Source organism: Hylaeus anthracinus, unplaced genomic scaffold, assembly GCF_026225885.1.
Source record: "Hylaeus anthracinus isolate JK02 unplaced genomic scaffold, UHH_iyHylAnth1.0_haploid 11997, whole genome shotgun sequence".
Lineage (NCBI taxonomy): Eukaryota > Metazoa > Arthropoda > Insecta > Hymenoptera > Colletidae > Hylaeus > Hylaeus anthracinus.
Window position 1 is genome coordinate 4,955,674 of NW_026534344.1, and position 15,451 is coordinate 4,971,124.

At 37.9% G+C, this 15,451-nt stretch overlaps 1 protein-coding gene and 1 long non-coding RNA gene across 5 annotated transcripts in view; one reads left to right on the forward strand and one right to left on the reverse strand.

Moving 5' to 3' along the window:
• The first annotated feature begins 9,351 nt into the window (after positions 1 to 9,351).
• The window catches only part of LOC128889837 (segmentation protein cap'n'collar), a 99,241-nt gene continuing 93,141 nt past the window's right edge, over positions 9,352 to 15,451 (forward strand). For 2 of the 4 annotated variants that reach the window (XM_054147845.1, XM_054147846.1), the window contains exon 1: positions 11,224 to 12,511. In XM_054147845.1, the coding sequence (XP_054003820.1) occupies positions 12,062 to 12,511 (450 nt within the window). In that variant the 5' untranslated portion in view covers positions 11,224 to 12,061. The other 2 variants (XM_054147847.1, XM_054147851.1) reach the window with 2 other exon arrangements.
• On the reverse strand, positions 9,395 to 10,890 carry LOC128889876 (uncharacterized). Its single transcript, XR_008460510.1, has 3 exons — positions 10,848 to 10,890; positions 9,823 to 9,889; positions 9,395 to 9,531 (listed from the first exon to the last, which is right to left on the reverse strand). It is a non-coding gene; the product is annotated as an uncharacterized LOC128889876 (long non-coding RNA).

The window sequence follows — 15,451 nt, forward strand, 5'->3', positions numbered from 1 at the left end:
TGCCGGGATTCGTACCTGTGGTTCAGGACACGGACAGCGAGTCCGGGAAAACCCAAGTTCGCACATTTGGTCGGTAAATGTGCGAACTGTCCTCGGCAGGCTCGAACGCTTGGGACCTACCTAACAAAGTAATACAGAGGAAAACGAAAAACGAAATTAGAAAGCGGAGGCCTGGTAGTGACGAAGTCGCTACAATATAATTAACCCTCAGGGGCTGTAGTTATGTTTAATTGCAGCTACAGTACGGGCTTAGCGATCCCGAGGTACCCGAGCTATAGGAGGGCCAGTAGGCATCAACAGACCTGTGAAAGAATGTAATGTAAGAAGTTAAGGGTTGATGTAAAACAATGTAAATGTGAAAAAGTAAAAAACACACGAGCAAGACATGATTTGTATCAAGCAAGAATGGATCCATAGGTGCAATAATCAATGCGACAGATTACGTATCCTTACAAAATGAAGCGAGGAACAATTTATTTATGTAAAACGGCCGAATGGAAGTCTCGGAAGAAACTTTTGGATAAACTATCATCTCTGTTCCTCATTCGCTGGTTTGTTTTCACTCTCTCTTCTACCCCATTTCAAGCGACAACCTGGAAATTTGCCTCAATGGTCGGTACTCGGACTCGAGTGGAACCACTTCTCCGCACTTTCACGTTACGACAACAAAACACAAAGGAGAGCTTGAGAAACTGCTGTCGTCGCTTCTCCTCCGTTTCTCCGTGTACTCCTGATCGCTTGGTCGTTTCTGTTTCTTTCAAAGCCACCGAAGCGGCAAATCTCTTTCCACCCTAATTCGATCTCCGCGCAACCATTTTCGCTCACCGACCGCGAACGGGTCGGACAGAGGTGTCTCTCGGCTTCGATTCGCACTTTGTTTTGGAAGAATTCGCCGGTCGGCATTCTTCTGGCGGCATGCGAGTATCGTCGTTCTTTTGTTTAACAGAGCGCCGTCGACAACCGTTGACGAACAGTCAGTCGGCCGGCGGATTTTGTGGGAGTCGATCGTTCCGACTGAAGTAATTTTTAGTAGAGATTCGCGTTAAGGTCGATTCGGACTATACGACACGGATCATCACGTTCCGGCAACGACACGTACCGGCACCGACACGACAAAACATTCAAACACGCGTTTTAATGGAACTATTCGCACTTAACAGACACCGATGTGACCGTTCCGTCAACGGGAATAGTGTGAATAGTTCCATTAAAACGCGTGTTTGAATGTCTTGTCGTGTCGTTGCCGGAACGTGTCGTATAGTCCGAATCGACCTTTAATCTATATCCATTCTGAAATCCTCTCGCACTTCCAAAGTTAAGGGTTTACTCTGTTTACCCTGAGTTAAGTGACCGCCACCCGAGGAGAGCCCCACACAACCCGGGACACCAGCTGCAGCCACTTGAACGCAATCGAAATCCTCTCACTTTTACATCCAACGTATACTTAACAATATCCAATATATGAATCCAAAAACCACAATCATCGAGAAAGAAGACTAAAATTCAAGATACACTAGAGTCAACTAGCTGACATAATACGCTACCAGAAAGAAATGAGATCTCTAAGGGGTGAGATTACTTTGCATACATCCATGCTATCCTGGTCGAAGATGTTTCGTGTTACACGTGGCTGTAAGCCTGAAACAGCCTGGATAACATCGAATCACTCGAACTGACTGTTTTTCGGGGAATAATTCCTTCATAATTTGATGTTATGTTCCTGTAAAATTAGCATATTAATAAGAAAGACGGCGACAGCGGTCAGGATAGCAGGATGAACCCGCAGGAGGATCATCGCCGTGGCTCCTCCTTCCACCTCCAAGAATCCTTTGTGACTCCCCGTTGGCTCTGCGTTCCTGATAATCGAGTCTCCGCATTTAGAACTCAATGGAGCGGATCTAATTGTGGTTATTACGATAATAAGAAACGTGCTGTTCGTGAATGCTTGGAAGGAACGGATTTCTTCAGGGTATTCGATTACTTCATCCTGGCACGTTCTTCGTGTTATACGATAGTGCCACGTTTAAATGTGAAATCAAACGAGACTACGACCGCTCGATACAATTTGCTCGTCGAGTTTTTATAACGCCAGGTGTAATCGTATGCACGGGAAACAGGTTCCGCGCGTTACAAAGTACTTGATTAGGTTGAAAAATCATGCTGCTGTAGTTGTACACAACTTCTCCGTGAATCTAGCGATTGAAACGTAGAAATAAGTTTAAGCTATTTGAGCTATAACGGTTTAAGCTATTTCGTCTTGTCTATCGGATGAACAAGATTTTTTATTTGACCCAAGAGGACCCGATGACCGCAAGAGGTCCCGGTTCTTTTAAAGAAAGGCGAATGCCAACCTGTTTTCGGGCGTGAGACTCCACGGCAACCATGGTCTCCTGTTAACAGGGATATCACTTTTCATTTTTTTCATATCTCATCGTCGACTTTCGATGGCTCGAGGCCGAGGAACTAACCAGGCCACCGGATTCCTTTCATCCCCTAGAAGCTGAACTCTTTACTGCGCGCGCGTATCTTCAGACGTATGAAGATATTAAACTTACAGTAAATGAATTTAACATGCAGAGTCGCATCGATTTTTCTTTGGAATTAACATTATTCGTTTTAATTAGTAATTCATTAATTAGTGTCAACGTCCTTCAAGAGCATTTTATAGTAGATAGTTCGTCGTATTTTGGAGAGCGACTGATTTATGGCAGGGTCAGGAATTTACGGCTCGGTCTCGTAGGTATCGAGTGACGAGGGCATGTTTGTTTATTACTAACAGATGTGTCGATTGGCAAGCATAAAGACGTTGTCCTAGAGGATCCGGCCACGGAGTGGGGAAGGCTTTGCCTGTTGGTAAAAGGACTGCGAGGAACAGCACCAGAACTGTTCAAGAGTAACCACGTATGTAGTTTCCTAACGTACTAATTGTATAGAAAGTTATAACTAAGATAAATTATATAAACGAATTGACCGAGAAACGATCGGGAAGAAAGGAAGAAAGAAGGATTAAGATCTGGGTTAATCACTAGTGGAAAGGAACACCTACGCGGTATGTTGTTATCCTGATACGGAACGTATCGTGATTTACTCTTGATGTTGCCTTTTCTCCCTTTCTTTTTTATTCATCCTCGAATCTTCGATACAAAGCACAGAGCCCTTACACCCACGCAGGTCCTACAGTAGCGAGACAATAGCCTTGGAATATGTGTTCCTGATTACGAATGTATCAAAAATAATTCAACCTTCTCGCTTCTGACATCTCTCACCCAGATCCTGTCGAGCAAGTTAGTTACCTGTTTGTTTAACGCTTTGGAGCAACACAGGTGTATCGAGTTACGTTGACAGCACAGTAATTATATACGTATTTAATAATATGTCAAGATATGTTTTGATTTGAGCTTTAGATATGTTATCAGGCAAGTTGTAATGTACTCTTCAAGTATTCCTTCAGCAACGATAAACGAAGAAACTTAATCGCTCCTGGTAGCGACTAAATTATTAAACCTGCGATAAGAAGATGACTAGTGTAATTAATGATTAATTTATCGGTTGTTCTGTAAATGCTTTGGACGACTGTGCGTTTCATAAGATGCTATTACAAGAGAAGGAAGCGTTCGAAAGTTATGCTTAGGGGATGAAACATGAATCATTTACATTTGAAGCAGCATGATAGCGATGATGCGGCCACAGCCACAAGGAACGTAGCATGGACAGTAGCGCATTTGATGCCATATTACATGCGCAGTGTAAACAACTCCGTTACATCGGTGTAGCAGGAGAATAAAGCAGCCAAAGAGGTGCGAGGGCGGGAAACGTTGCGAACCAGAGACACATATCAGAGCGAAACAAATCTCACCTAACTAATATACGACGTAACTAGCTAACTGCAAAAAGGAAATGTCCGATTCATTTTGAGGAGTTTGATTCCCTGACTTTTTTTTAACATGTTAGAATCAAAGACGTTAGCCGTCGATGGTTCTTGAGTAAGTGCCACGCTGTTTCTCGCAGTCCTCTTACCAAAAGGCCAAAAGTCTTCCCTAATCCGTGACCAGATCCTCTAGGACAACGTCTTTATTACTCTTTATGCTTTTAGGCAATGTAACGTCGGGTTGCTTGCCAATCGACACATCTGTTAGTAATAAACGAACATGCCCTCGAAATTTGCCAATTTCAAATTGAAGAGAATAAGATCCTCCATTCGTCATTTCTACATTCGTGATTACGATATTGCGTGCAGGCGGTAGATAGCCAGATTCATATCTTTCGTACAGCCTAAGGTAGGAAAGTAGGACGTTCAGGAGCCTCAAGTTATGGTGTAGTCGACATATTTTCATAGAGAACAACATTTCATCGTCACACCACCCAAAAAATCATTATTATTCCGTTCGTTTCACAAAAATACATATTTACCACGCTGCTAAATTAAATACTAAGTCAAATTTGTATCATTTACGTATTTACAAAACTATGAAATTATTTCACTAAGGAATTAATAATCGTGTATCTCGATATTTATTAAGAACTTCTGGTCGTCGGTAAAGTTCAAAATATATATACAATTCGAGAATCTTGTATGCATCCTGCGACAGTTGATGAAATCCTGTTCGAAATGCGTACGTGTGTCTCGTTGAAGAAAAAGCGTACAGGAGTACGCGAATAGCAGAATAATACTACGATATTTCGATTAGGTCAAATTGAAACAATCGAGTACAACCACATGTATATTCACAAATCTTAGCTGGACTTGTTTTCTCTGCTACCTGATCTTCAGAATTAATTTCTTCATTTCCGAAGTCAAAATCTCTGTCTATTACACTGTAATACATCTCTGTCCAGTCATTACTGTCCAATACGTCTCTGTGTATTAAAATTAGTTAGAAGACTTAGACAAAAATGAATCCGAATTATCTGTTTATACGATTAAAAGTGAACATAAGTAATTGACGGAGCGTGTAAATGGTTTCTGTGAAAATCTTATAAAATTCGGTGCGGATCAACGTGATCGTACTCCATAAACCTAGTGTTAAAAATGAATTTTCACTAAACCTAACACTAAACCTACCATGACCGGTCAAATGATCGTTTTCAAACATTTCTATATACCTACAGTCCTTCAGGATTACATACAATCGATGTAAAATATTTTTGCATATGATTGAAACGAGTGTCTTTGAAACCACTCTCATTCGTCCCATAGAAATAGTTACAAATGAATGTCGTTAGATTTAGTGTTAATTCTACCATACTGTTTAATAGGCACATCGAGAGCCAAGTCTGTTTCTAAAACCTGAACATCGTAAATAGACAACCAACAACACAGTGAATAAATTCCAGAAGCTAAACACTGAAATTAATAACCCTATAAATAGACTATCAGTAAAATGAGTGCTAAGACTGCTCGAGCCTTCCACGAGATTCCACTTCAGCGACATCCAGATCGAGACAGCGGGATCTGCCCTCGCGAAGAACGGTCGACCAGAAATAACCTCGATCGCCCTGCAACTTGGAATTCGTCGATGGCCCAAGCCCATGGTCAAGTCGGAGCCAGTGAAAACCCGTTCCCCCCACTGTAGCCAACCGAAGAGCCGGGTGGGGGAGTCCCCTCGACCCTTGATGGCCCTTCTGGGGGACCGCGAGTCGGCAGCGCGGAAAGTCGGAGGGAAAAGAGGTTTCAAGGCCAAAAGAGCTCCATCCGCCTGCTGCGATCCTGCTGAAAATGCGTGGGCGCGGTCTCCCCGAGGGCTGGCCGAGGCCGACGAAGGTCGCACCCTTTTTCGACTGGCGTGTGCTTGGCCCTTTCGTCCAACCTCGTTCGACCATCTGTCCCCTACCAGCAGTGCTCCAGCGCAGCTCGTTGTCCTCTGACCTCTCCACCTTTCTTCCTCGGGATCCTTCAGAAACGATTTGTCCCTCCAAAGGGATCTCTGGCGCACGCGCGAGCTTCATAGCTCCACCACAGTGTAATATACAGATGAGACACTGTTTCCCCTGCCAACGTATAAGAATGTCCTTTCGATGATCGATTAAGAGACCTGCCTAACACGGTTCGAACAAAGGAGCATATTTATGAATCTTTCGGGAATAAACGGACAATTTTTTGGCGAAACGTTTACATAGTATACGAATGAAGGTTTCCTAGCGGACGTGTCGCGATTTTTGTATTTGAAAATATCTCGAGCTAACAAAGTCAGCGACGTCATTGTTTATACGAGTATTCCGTGGTAACTACTATACCTTGAAGCTGGAATATCCGAACATCGAGACACAAGCATTTTTTAATAACATATTGGTGTGGCCCTGAGTAATAACTCCACGAGTTTGTTGTAATCGTAAGATTTATCGACGACGTGCAGAGTTTTGTAAATAATTAGACGAGATCTCGAGACGGACTAACTCGGCTCTGAAAATCTAAGGGGAAGAGGTCCCTTCATCGAGAAGCTTCGGGAAAAAATCGGGTCCTCAAGGACCGTGACCAACACGGTTGTTTTTCTATTACTCACGCGCGGTCCTAAATTCGAGAGAAAGTTGGGCTCGGCTTTGAAGTATCCAACAATATCAAATTATCTAAGTTACTCTCGACAGGTTTCTCTAACCTTGTTTTTGTTTATACTTTATTTTTTTTTTTAAGTATAAGTACATTTAAGTATGTAAATATAATAGTAAATATAATGTAATGTAATAGTAAAAAAAAATAGACGCTTCTCAAGGCTAGAAAGTATTTGCATCGTCGCCATTTTTTGGTGCATACTATTAAAAAAGTATATCGTTACTTAATTCCAATTTGACAATATTCATTCAACCCTTGAATCGCTCGATTTAAAGACAAAGTAGTTTATGTCACTATTAAGATAAACGACTCAATTGATTTAATTTATCGATTTTACAGTGTCTATTTTTTGTTACAATCGTGAACAAAACTCGCGTTCGTTGGAACCAACACATTCGTAGAAGATGTTTAGTCATTTACGTGCAATGTCATTTGATTTCATTCACCATTGGGGTCGGTTCATTTTACTTCCATGGTACTCACGTGTTGCAACCCCCTTTTGTCACGCATACGTTCACCACCACTCGAGCATCCCCCTACATCAAGCATTCCCCTACTACCCCCTATATCTGCCTATCGATGCACAGCGGTATCGCTGGTTAGGCGAACACCCTTGCGCAATGTGCCACGCGCGATTCATTCCGACCTTCTCCATCCCTCAGGGATTCCCCCATCCCTGTGCTTACGCATGCCAGAACGTCGATTCGCCAGCCTAACCCTGCCCAAAGGGTTGATACATTTGCTATAAAGCATCCTTCGACACCGTCGAGGCTACTAGGCTTGGGTCTGGAGTTGAAATTACCACCGCGTTACCATTATAATAAAGGACTTTCAAAAAGGATTTAGAATTTTGTTTTTCACTAACACCGATAGTGAAAAGTGGGGTGAATTAGAGAAAGTAGGGTTGTGTCTGAGGCTCTATAAGTTTAATCCAAAGGTCGGTACCTATGCTTGAGGGCCATACCCGACCCCATCTGATAACGACGGGTTTGTAAAACGACAAACGGGCGCCTAATGACTGATTATTAGTACCAGTTACCACTATTAGGGGTTCTTATTCTAACGAACCCACACAGACCGACCGAGAAAGAAAATGGAAAGACGAGCCCTCTCCATTATTACACTTCATCGAGGCAAGTACTCGGAAACCTCGTGAAACTCTAGTCTCCAGCTTTTGTTCTGGGGAGGTCTAGCACCATCGACCACCCCAGGGTTGTGTCCGAGACTGAAATTACCATCACGTTACTTTTATAATAAAAGGTTTTCAGAAAGGGTTTAGAACTTTATTTTTCAAAGCGATGTTGTGAAAACTGGGGTGAATAGTGAAATTGAGGCTTGGGTCTGGGGGTTGAAATTGCCACCTTCGGTAGTTTTAGTGTTAAACGACATCATCTTTTACTTTTTATTTTAATTGCGCGTACTTTCGTTCAAAGTAAATTCCATACTATTTGAGTTTCGTTAAGAAACCAAACTCCGACATATCCTCTCTTTATTAAGAATTACGAAAAATACATTTGTAAATAAAACTTACAACTATGTAGTTATATTAAAATCTATACATATAAATTACGTGCAAGTGAAAATAATCTGTTCTCTATTTCGTGCTTGGTTACGTTAAAATGTTTATATTGTTGAGAAAGGTGTCTATTATGTGGAGACATTTAATGTTTGATCTCGTTAGAAAATTTTGAATGCTGTATGGTGGATTGTATTCATTTCTTGTTGGATCTCGAATCTTGAAGCATTTTCTTTCTGTGGGAAAATAATAATGGACAATTCTAGATGATACGGTCTATGGTTTAATCGTCATGTCCGTATGAGCATGTGGAGTTTCAGATGATCTTGATTCTAGCTAATGACGATGTAAGATTCTAATGGTTGAATTTGACTAGTTACGCGCGAAATTGGTGCGATAGTGACATCTATTGGCAGCACTGATGATTTCACTGCGTCGGTAAGACGGATGGTGAAAAGAACTAGACAGTTACAGAACGATTGACATTTCTAATCTCATTGTTTTCCTCGAATTAAGTTCTTAGCGGAGTTGTATTAATCTCCATTAGCGAAAATAACTCGAGGGAAAATATCTTTCGTAAAGATTAAAGCTGAAGTCCACAGTTGGACTGGGTTTTGATTCAGTACCCATTCTCAGTGAACAGACTGAGCTGGTCATTGCACTCATCATACAAACTGGTTGACTAACGTCCTTTAACACTTTGACCCCTTTCCTCAGAATTCAATTACATGTTAAAACAAAAATCGCTGTAACTTGGACGAATGTAATCGAAATTCTTTCAAATTACGTACAGCTACGTAGTAGGATCCACCGATGCCAACCAATTCATCAAAAAGTCGAATATCCATTACCATTTATTAATATTTAATTACAAATGAGTAATTGTCAACTAATGATACGGAGTTTTTCAGATATTTACAGTGGGAAATTTACTTTTTCATATCCAACTTTCCTAATCCAAAAGGTCACTCGAAAAAAAGCACCTAATTTCACGTAGAACGACCCATCCGATTGAAACTTGCATTCGAGTATCAACTATAGAGTTTGCGCCGGCGTTTTCCGCCGGAAGCAGAACCAGATGTGCATTAAACACGTGTTGAGTTGCACGCGTTGTATTCAAACAGCGCGGCAATCGTCAGCGGTGACGTAGCGGAAGAAAAATTTTAATTATCTCATGTCGGAACGGCACACGGTTGCTTTCTCTTCGATCCTAATAACCTTGTTAAAAATTTCGTGTAAACGTTGATCGACTATTATATTGTACCTATTTCGAGTGATTTGTCAAAGTGAGAGTGGCTACAGAATTCAGTGACGTAATGTATTTCACTTCCATATTTGAAATTACTAGTGTCTCCAGCCAGTCTTCATCACTGGCTAGTTGATTTCTCTTAACGCGGTGTACATTTTACAATTTGAAGAGTGATCATGCTTGAAACGGAGGATTTGCCGCGAATGACATCATTGTCCCCTGTCAACGATACAGTTGGTTCAAAATCAACAGCACTCGTGCATGCGGTAAGTACTAAAGTATATGAATAATATGTAACGCTTATGTTGGTGTATCTGCAGTGCTTATGGCTCACGTATTTGCTCGATCATTTACAAACTTGAATTAGTAATTTAAACATGGCAGCCGTGCGCAGCATGCCAACATGAGCGCGCTTGAAGTTCCTTTATTTAAATTGTACATTTCAATGATGTATTTCATCAGAATTTGTCGAAACTGTACATTTTTAACAAGTGCAACGTGTATACTTACAATAAAGTGACATATTCGACCGGAATTTCATCTTTTGTTTCACATTTATACTCGGTGGGAATGTTACCTACAGAGAAACGGAAGTACGGTTAAATCAATTTATCGACGGAACGTCAGCTGTTCTGTAACATCGTCAGAGTTCACCTACGAACTCAATTATGCATCGAACATTCTCTATGAATATATCGTTGCCAATAAAAACGTAGCCTTGCGCGTTATTTCGCTCCTGTAGGTACATTGTCAACAGTATTACTTAAATAGTTAATAGAAAACGATGATGAATAGAAAGCGATGAATAACCGAAACAACAGTAGCTATTGAATTAATTTCTTATTCATCTAAATAGTAATTGAAAATGTAATTTTATCTCGACAATATATTGTATAATTAAAACGAAGATGTTTCTGTAAATGAATGTATGCGCATATGCAGATGAAAAGCTTACAACGAAAATATATTTTTACCAATCAGCTTACATGGTATGATTAGATTGTTAGATATATAAACACAGTTTAATTTGAGTGCACTGTAATAACCGAAAAAAATGCGATAAGGGAGTTCAGAGTATCGTTATGCAACAAACTTCCTTCAATAAAAAATCTAAAGAAGAAACAGTGTAATCAAACGTTGTTATATAAATGCATACCTAATTCTATCCAATTGAGTTATTACGATTTCTAGCTTCAAATTGAATGGAAACATTCGTGCAAGCGTGTAACTGATTAGTTATTATATATTTTCTGCTTTTCCTACGATTAATAACCGACGGTTAAATTGGAATTCGTAAAAAAGATACCCGATATTTTGTCTTCAGAAAAATCAAAGATTAATATGAAATTGTTTGTATCAAAGAAAGGAAGAATTGTGACGTTTCTCTACATTTTAACAATTGTTCTCGCGCATGTTACATAAAAAATATATAAATTTTAATAACATGTTATCGCGAGAGAAACACTAAATTCTTCTTTTCTAATTTAAAAAGTTGAGAATCAGTGATAATTATATTTGTCGAAAAAGTAATTTACCTCGTCCCTCGACATTTCTTCGAAGAATCTTAATTCTTTAAAAAGTTATACTGATATTTTCCAATGTAATGCGGATTCACCGCGTAACCAAACAGGTATAGTACTGCAACTATCATAATGTTACTTTTCAGTTTTCTTCGGGAACGAAGTGCGCAACAAAAACCACGAATATTTGCGAAACAGAAAATCACGTGAACAACAATAATAAGTTCGGTGCGTCAGACGTCTGCATTTGACGAGTTTAAGATTAAATGAATCGGTGGCGTATAAAAGCAAATAGGGAGAAACATGCACTTGCGGCGGCCCTGAGAAGTACGTTGGCTGAGTGAGTGCTGAGTCACATATCGTCAACGATCTCTCCCAGCAAGGTGTGCTTAGTAGTTCTCTGTGAAATGCATTCTATCGCATTAGTATAGCGTTATCATCGGCAAAACCATAACATCATGGAAGCAAGATGATTTAACAGAAGTTGTTTTTGGCGCATGTCGCGGGCCTCGAATTGCTATCAGTAAAAAATTATAAGCAGTTCGGAATCCCGGTATCGCCAGTGAATCTGTCAAATTCTGCTAGTAGATTGTATTTTCACTTTTTATGGTATCTGGCGTAGTGTGTCAGTGCGAGGGAAGTGTTGTCACTGATTTAAAGGATTACCATCTTGTATTGTCAAACGAAATTTGTGACTTGCGTAGGATGTACACGACATGCACTGAAGTTTGACGTGGCTAGTGCGTGTTTTGAGGTTATTTTTGTATTCGTATAACTGACCTATACCTTGTTTAAAGAAAACTCCAAATCTTTATTTTCATTCTGACTGTCTGTCGTGTCAGATGCTTGAACGAGATCTCCGAAAATCGTGTTTTTCAGCTTTATTCAAGGCCTGTGTCGATTACTTTAAATGAAGCAAATAGAAGTTTAAGAAAGTGAAGTTTAAACTTGTTTACAGTTAAAACCTTACTTTGCGTTCTTTGTAATCTAAAACCAATACATATGACTTTGTGAACAATAAGACATAAACAATTGTGTACAGAGTGCCAAACATTTGGCATTGACCTAAAGTGACAACAAAAAACTCAACATGAGCTACTGCATTTTCATGACACCTTATTTAGTTTTTGTGTTTAATACAATTGTCAAGCCACTGTGACAACACGTTACACTACCTTGGTCTGGGAATACATTTAACGAGTACAGGTGATTTAAATTAAACAATCATAATGGTGTGCATAAAGAAAATGTACCGCGAGGAACTCCTGCAGCTCGCGTTACTGCTGTCTTTGCTACGAGTAGATCCAGAATCCTACCTTGGTTTGGACATTCAAACCATCGGCGTAGGTTCTTTGGATCTAAACAATGGATCCGGATGGCATAATGACGCTCACACGATTATTCATCGTCCTACTTTTGTCCATCCAAAGAATTTGGACTCGATACTTCTAAACTATGAGAGAGATTTATTTGAAGACTTAAATTCGTTAGGAAGATACAATACATTGAATTCTGGATTAAACAATATCCATGCATACTTGTTGAATATCGAAGACTCAACAGGAGATACTGCCATAGCAGGGCCTAGCATTCCGACAGATCCAGATAGAAATCCTGATCCACCAAATTCATCGCAGAGTCCAAATGAACCAGCCAATACAGCGGAACTTACCCAAGAGGTATTTTCTCTTATGCTTTTAAATTACAAATTAAATTAAATTTTGGGTTCAGATAGAGTTGTGTAGATATTTTGAAATGTGAGTCCATTTAATATCAACTACTTTTATTGTTACTAATATAGAAATATTAACGGTGTATGATTATAATAACACAATCTATGTTTGACCTCAAATTTAGTTTCTTTTATAATATTGCATTATTTACAGTAAATTTGTAATATAGATTTTACAAGATATGCATATAAAAATTTATATTTTTTTTTCAAAGCGATATAGATTAATAAAAATTATTCAAATTGGGTTTGTAGTAGAGAAATTAGTTTGTTATTTATTGTTACAAATTTCTATATTTTTATTTTAATAAATCAGATCATATATTTCCATTGGTATCATCCAAACATTTATATCAAATTTTCTGAGAACATCCGGTTTATATAATAATATTTTCTTACATAACATTTGCAATTAATTGTTGAAAAATTGTTTAAAACCGAATATCACACTTGCAGAAATACTCAGTTTGCTTGGTAAAATTATTCATGTCGTTATTTCATTTCTTGCATAGTAACTATTTTTGTAAATCGAGAATAACTGCCGCGGCGAAAACATCTTTAAACAAAAATTTTAAAAGATATGCCAGTTGAAAGAAAGAAAAACTCTTCTTTACCGAACGTCATCCTGTCGCGTATATGAATGACATTATTCTCAAAAATACGTTATCGTGTACATCATCCTTGTAATGACCTACACCGAGTAAAAAATTGTCGTTATTTTTAGTCCAGTGGACTGAATTCTTTAATACATTCCTACGAAAAATTCAAATTTCTTTAACTGCAGTATTTGCAATATTTTGCAATTTTTCTTAACCATACAAACGTATAATATACAGAATATCATAGTAAAAATGTTATAGTTATTAGAATTTATTGGATAGGTACATATATATATTTCGAGTCAATTTGAATGTCATTTTTATTCTTTAAAATAAAATATATTTTTGTGATCAATAATTCGTGATGATATTTTTATCAGAATTGAACGAAATGAAGTGGAGGATACATGCATTTGATACCTTTCAAACAGATACATAATTTATAGTTTTGAATAATACAAACCTTGCCTTTGTTATCATTTCCTGGTGAAATTTCACATTTTTATAGATTGATGCATTGCACCTTTGTTAAAAATAGTTTTTTAAATATTTCAATGTTTTTTTTTTTATATTCATAACTGTTTCATTAATTAACACTGGAGAGATATAGCTTCACACAGTTGCACTTACAATATGTTTAATTAATAATATATTTAATTATTTAATAATTGTCTAATTAAGAGTATTTTTAATTCTCACTTCTTCATTTTGTATCTTTCTAAAAATACTCCATTTGCTGTTATCGTAACAAGTAACATTATTTCGTCATATGTTGTTTGGTGCTTTATTTATTTTCTTCGTGTTTATTTCAATAATCCTTTCACTATAAAGGTCGCATATGAACGCTCTTAATTAATAGGCGATCATTTGCAAAAAAAAAAAAACTATACGTATCGCAAAGTTGGCAATCATTTATGAAGGACGTTAAATGCCATCATAAGTTGCATATAATCTATCGCGTTCCTTTTTTCGTTATGAGATCGTATCTTATTTGATAAGATATTATAATCGTATTTTTATTTTGATCGTTAATTTATAAAATGTACGCAATGTTTAAATGGAAAAGAAATTATTTTATTTAATGCTGTACACGTTCAGCACACAATGGTTGTTTTCGTTGTATTTTAAGGGAAATTTGACCTTAAAATTGCAAAGAAAAAATGTCTATAAGTTAAGTGGAATGGCTAAATAAAATTCCAAACAATTCCTAAAAACGGTAAAATTAGAATATAGAAAATATTTAAGTAATTATTCTCAAATGTGACACATTTCGAGCGATGAGAACAATGAAAATCGCCCTGAAAATGTGGAACTACGCAGAGAAAGCATATTTTAGATACGAATGTCTTCAACAGCGATACTGAAACATGTTTTCTATAGATTAAGTAGGATGTTATCAACAATACTGTTTTTAACGAAGCGTGCTCAAAAAATGAATATATCTTGCACATAGTACCAAGGAGTTGTTTCCTACGAACAAAGAGTTCTACATATTCTTCGCTAAGGCACATTTTTTGCTATCAGAATGTTGTTGACGATGATTTGATCAGTTTGTAATAATAATTGCGTAACCTTAACCGCTGTATCCGCTGAATCATTTACTACTGGCAATGGCTTAAGTATGTCTAGGCCTATTTTAAAACTCGGGTCATTCTTGCAAGTTCCAAGAACTTTACCTAAGCATTCTATTGCTATTAAATGTTCCCTACACCGACTTTCGTCTGAAACAAAGTACTCGATGTTTTTCTGCGCACGAACCGTTCGTTACGAAAGTGGCGATAAGTACATCTTCTTGAAAAATGGAGTCTTTGGAAGCAACGTTTGAACGATGCTTTTAATAATTTCGAAGTAGTGCATGTTTTAAATTTGAATTCGAAGTAATGAATATTTAAAATTCCATGTTCTCATCATGAGGCCTGATTAGATCTCTTGCAGACTTTTGATTTTTCTATTGTATATTCTTTACTTGTAGCAATTCTCAAAAAATGTTTCCAATGCATTTTGAAGAGGAATACAAAGGGGAAATACTCTGTTTCCCTATCTTCTCTAATAAAGAAACAAAGGATATCTTATCCATTGCCTACTTAACCAACATCATTTTTTACTCAAATATCAATACAAACCTACTTTATGTAGATACACTTACCGACAAAAGTTAAGAAACGAAAGAATATCATTTCATACGAGTTTCGTGTACATTCCATCGTTTACTATCTTACTATATCCAATGAATTGATATTTGTCAGGATAGACGTACTAAATAACAGAAGTAGTACTTTTACAAAAAT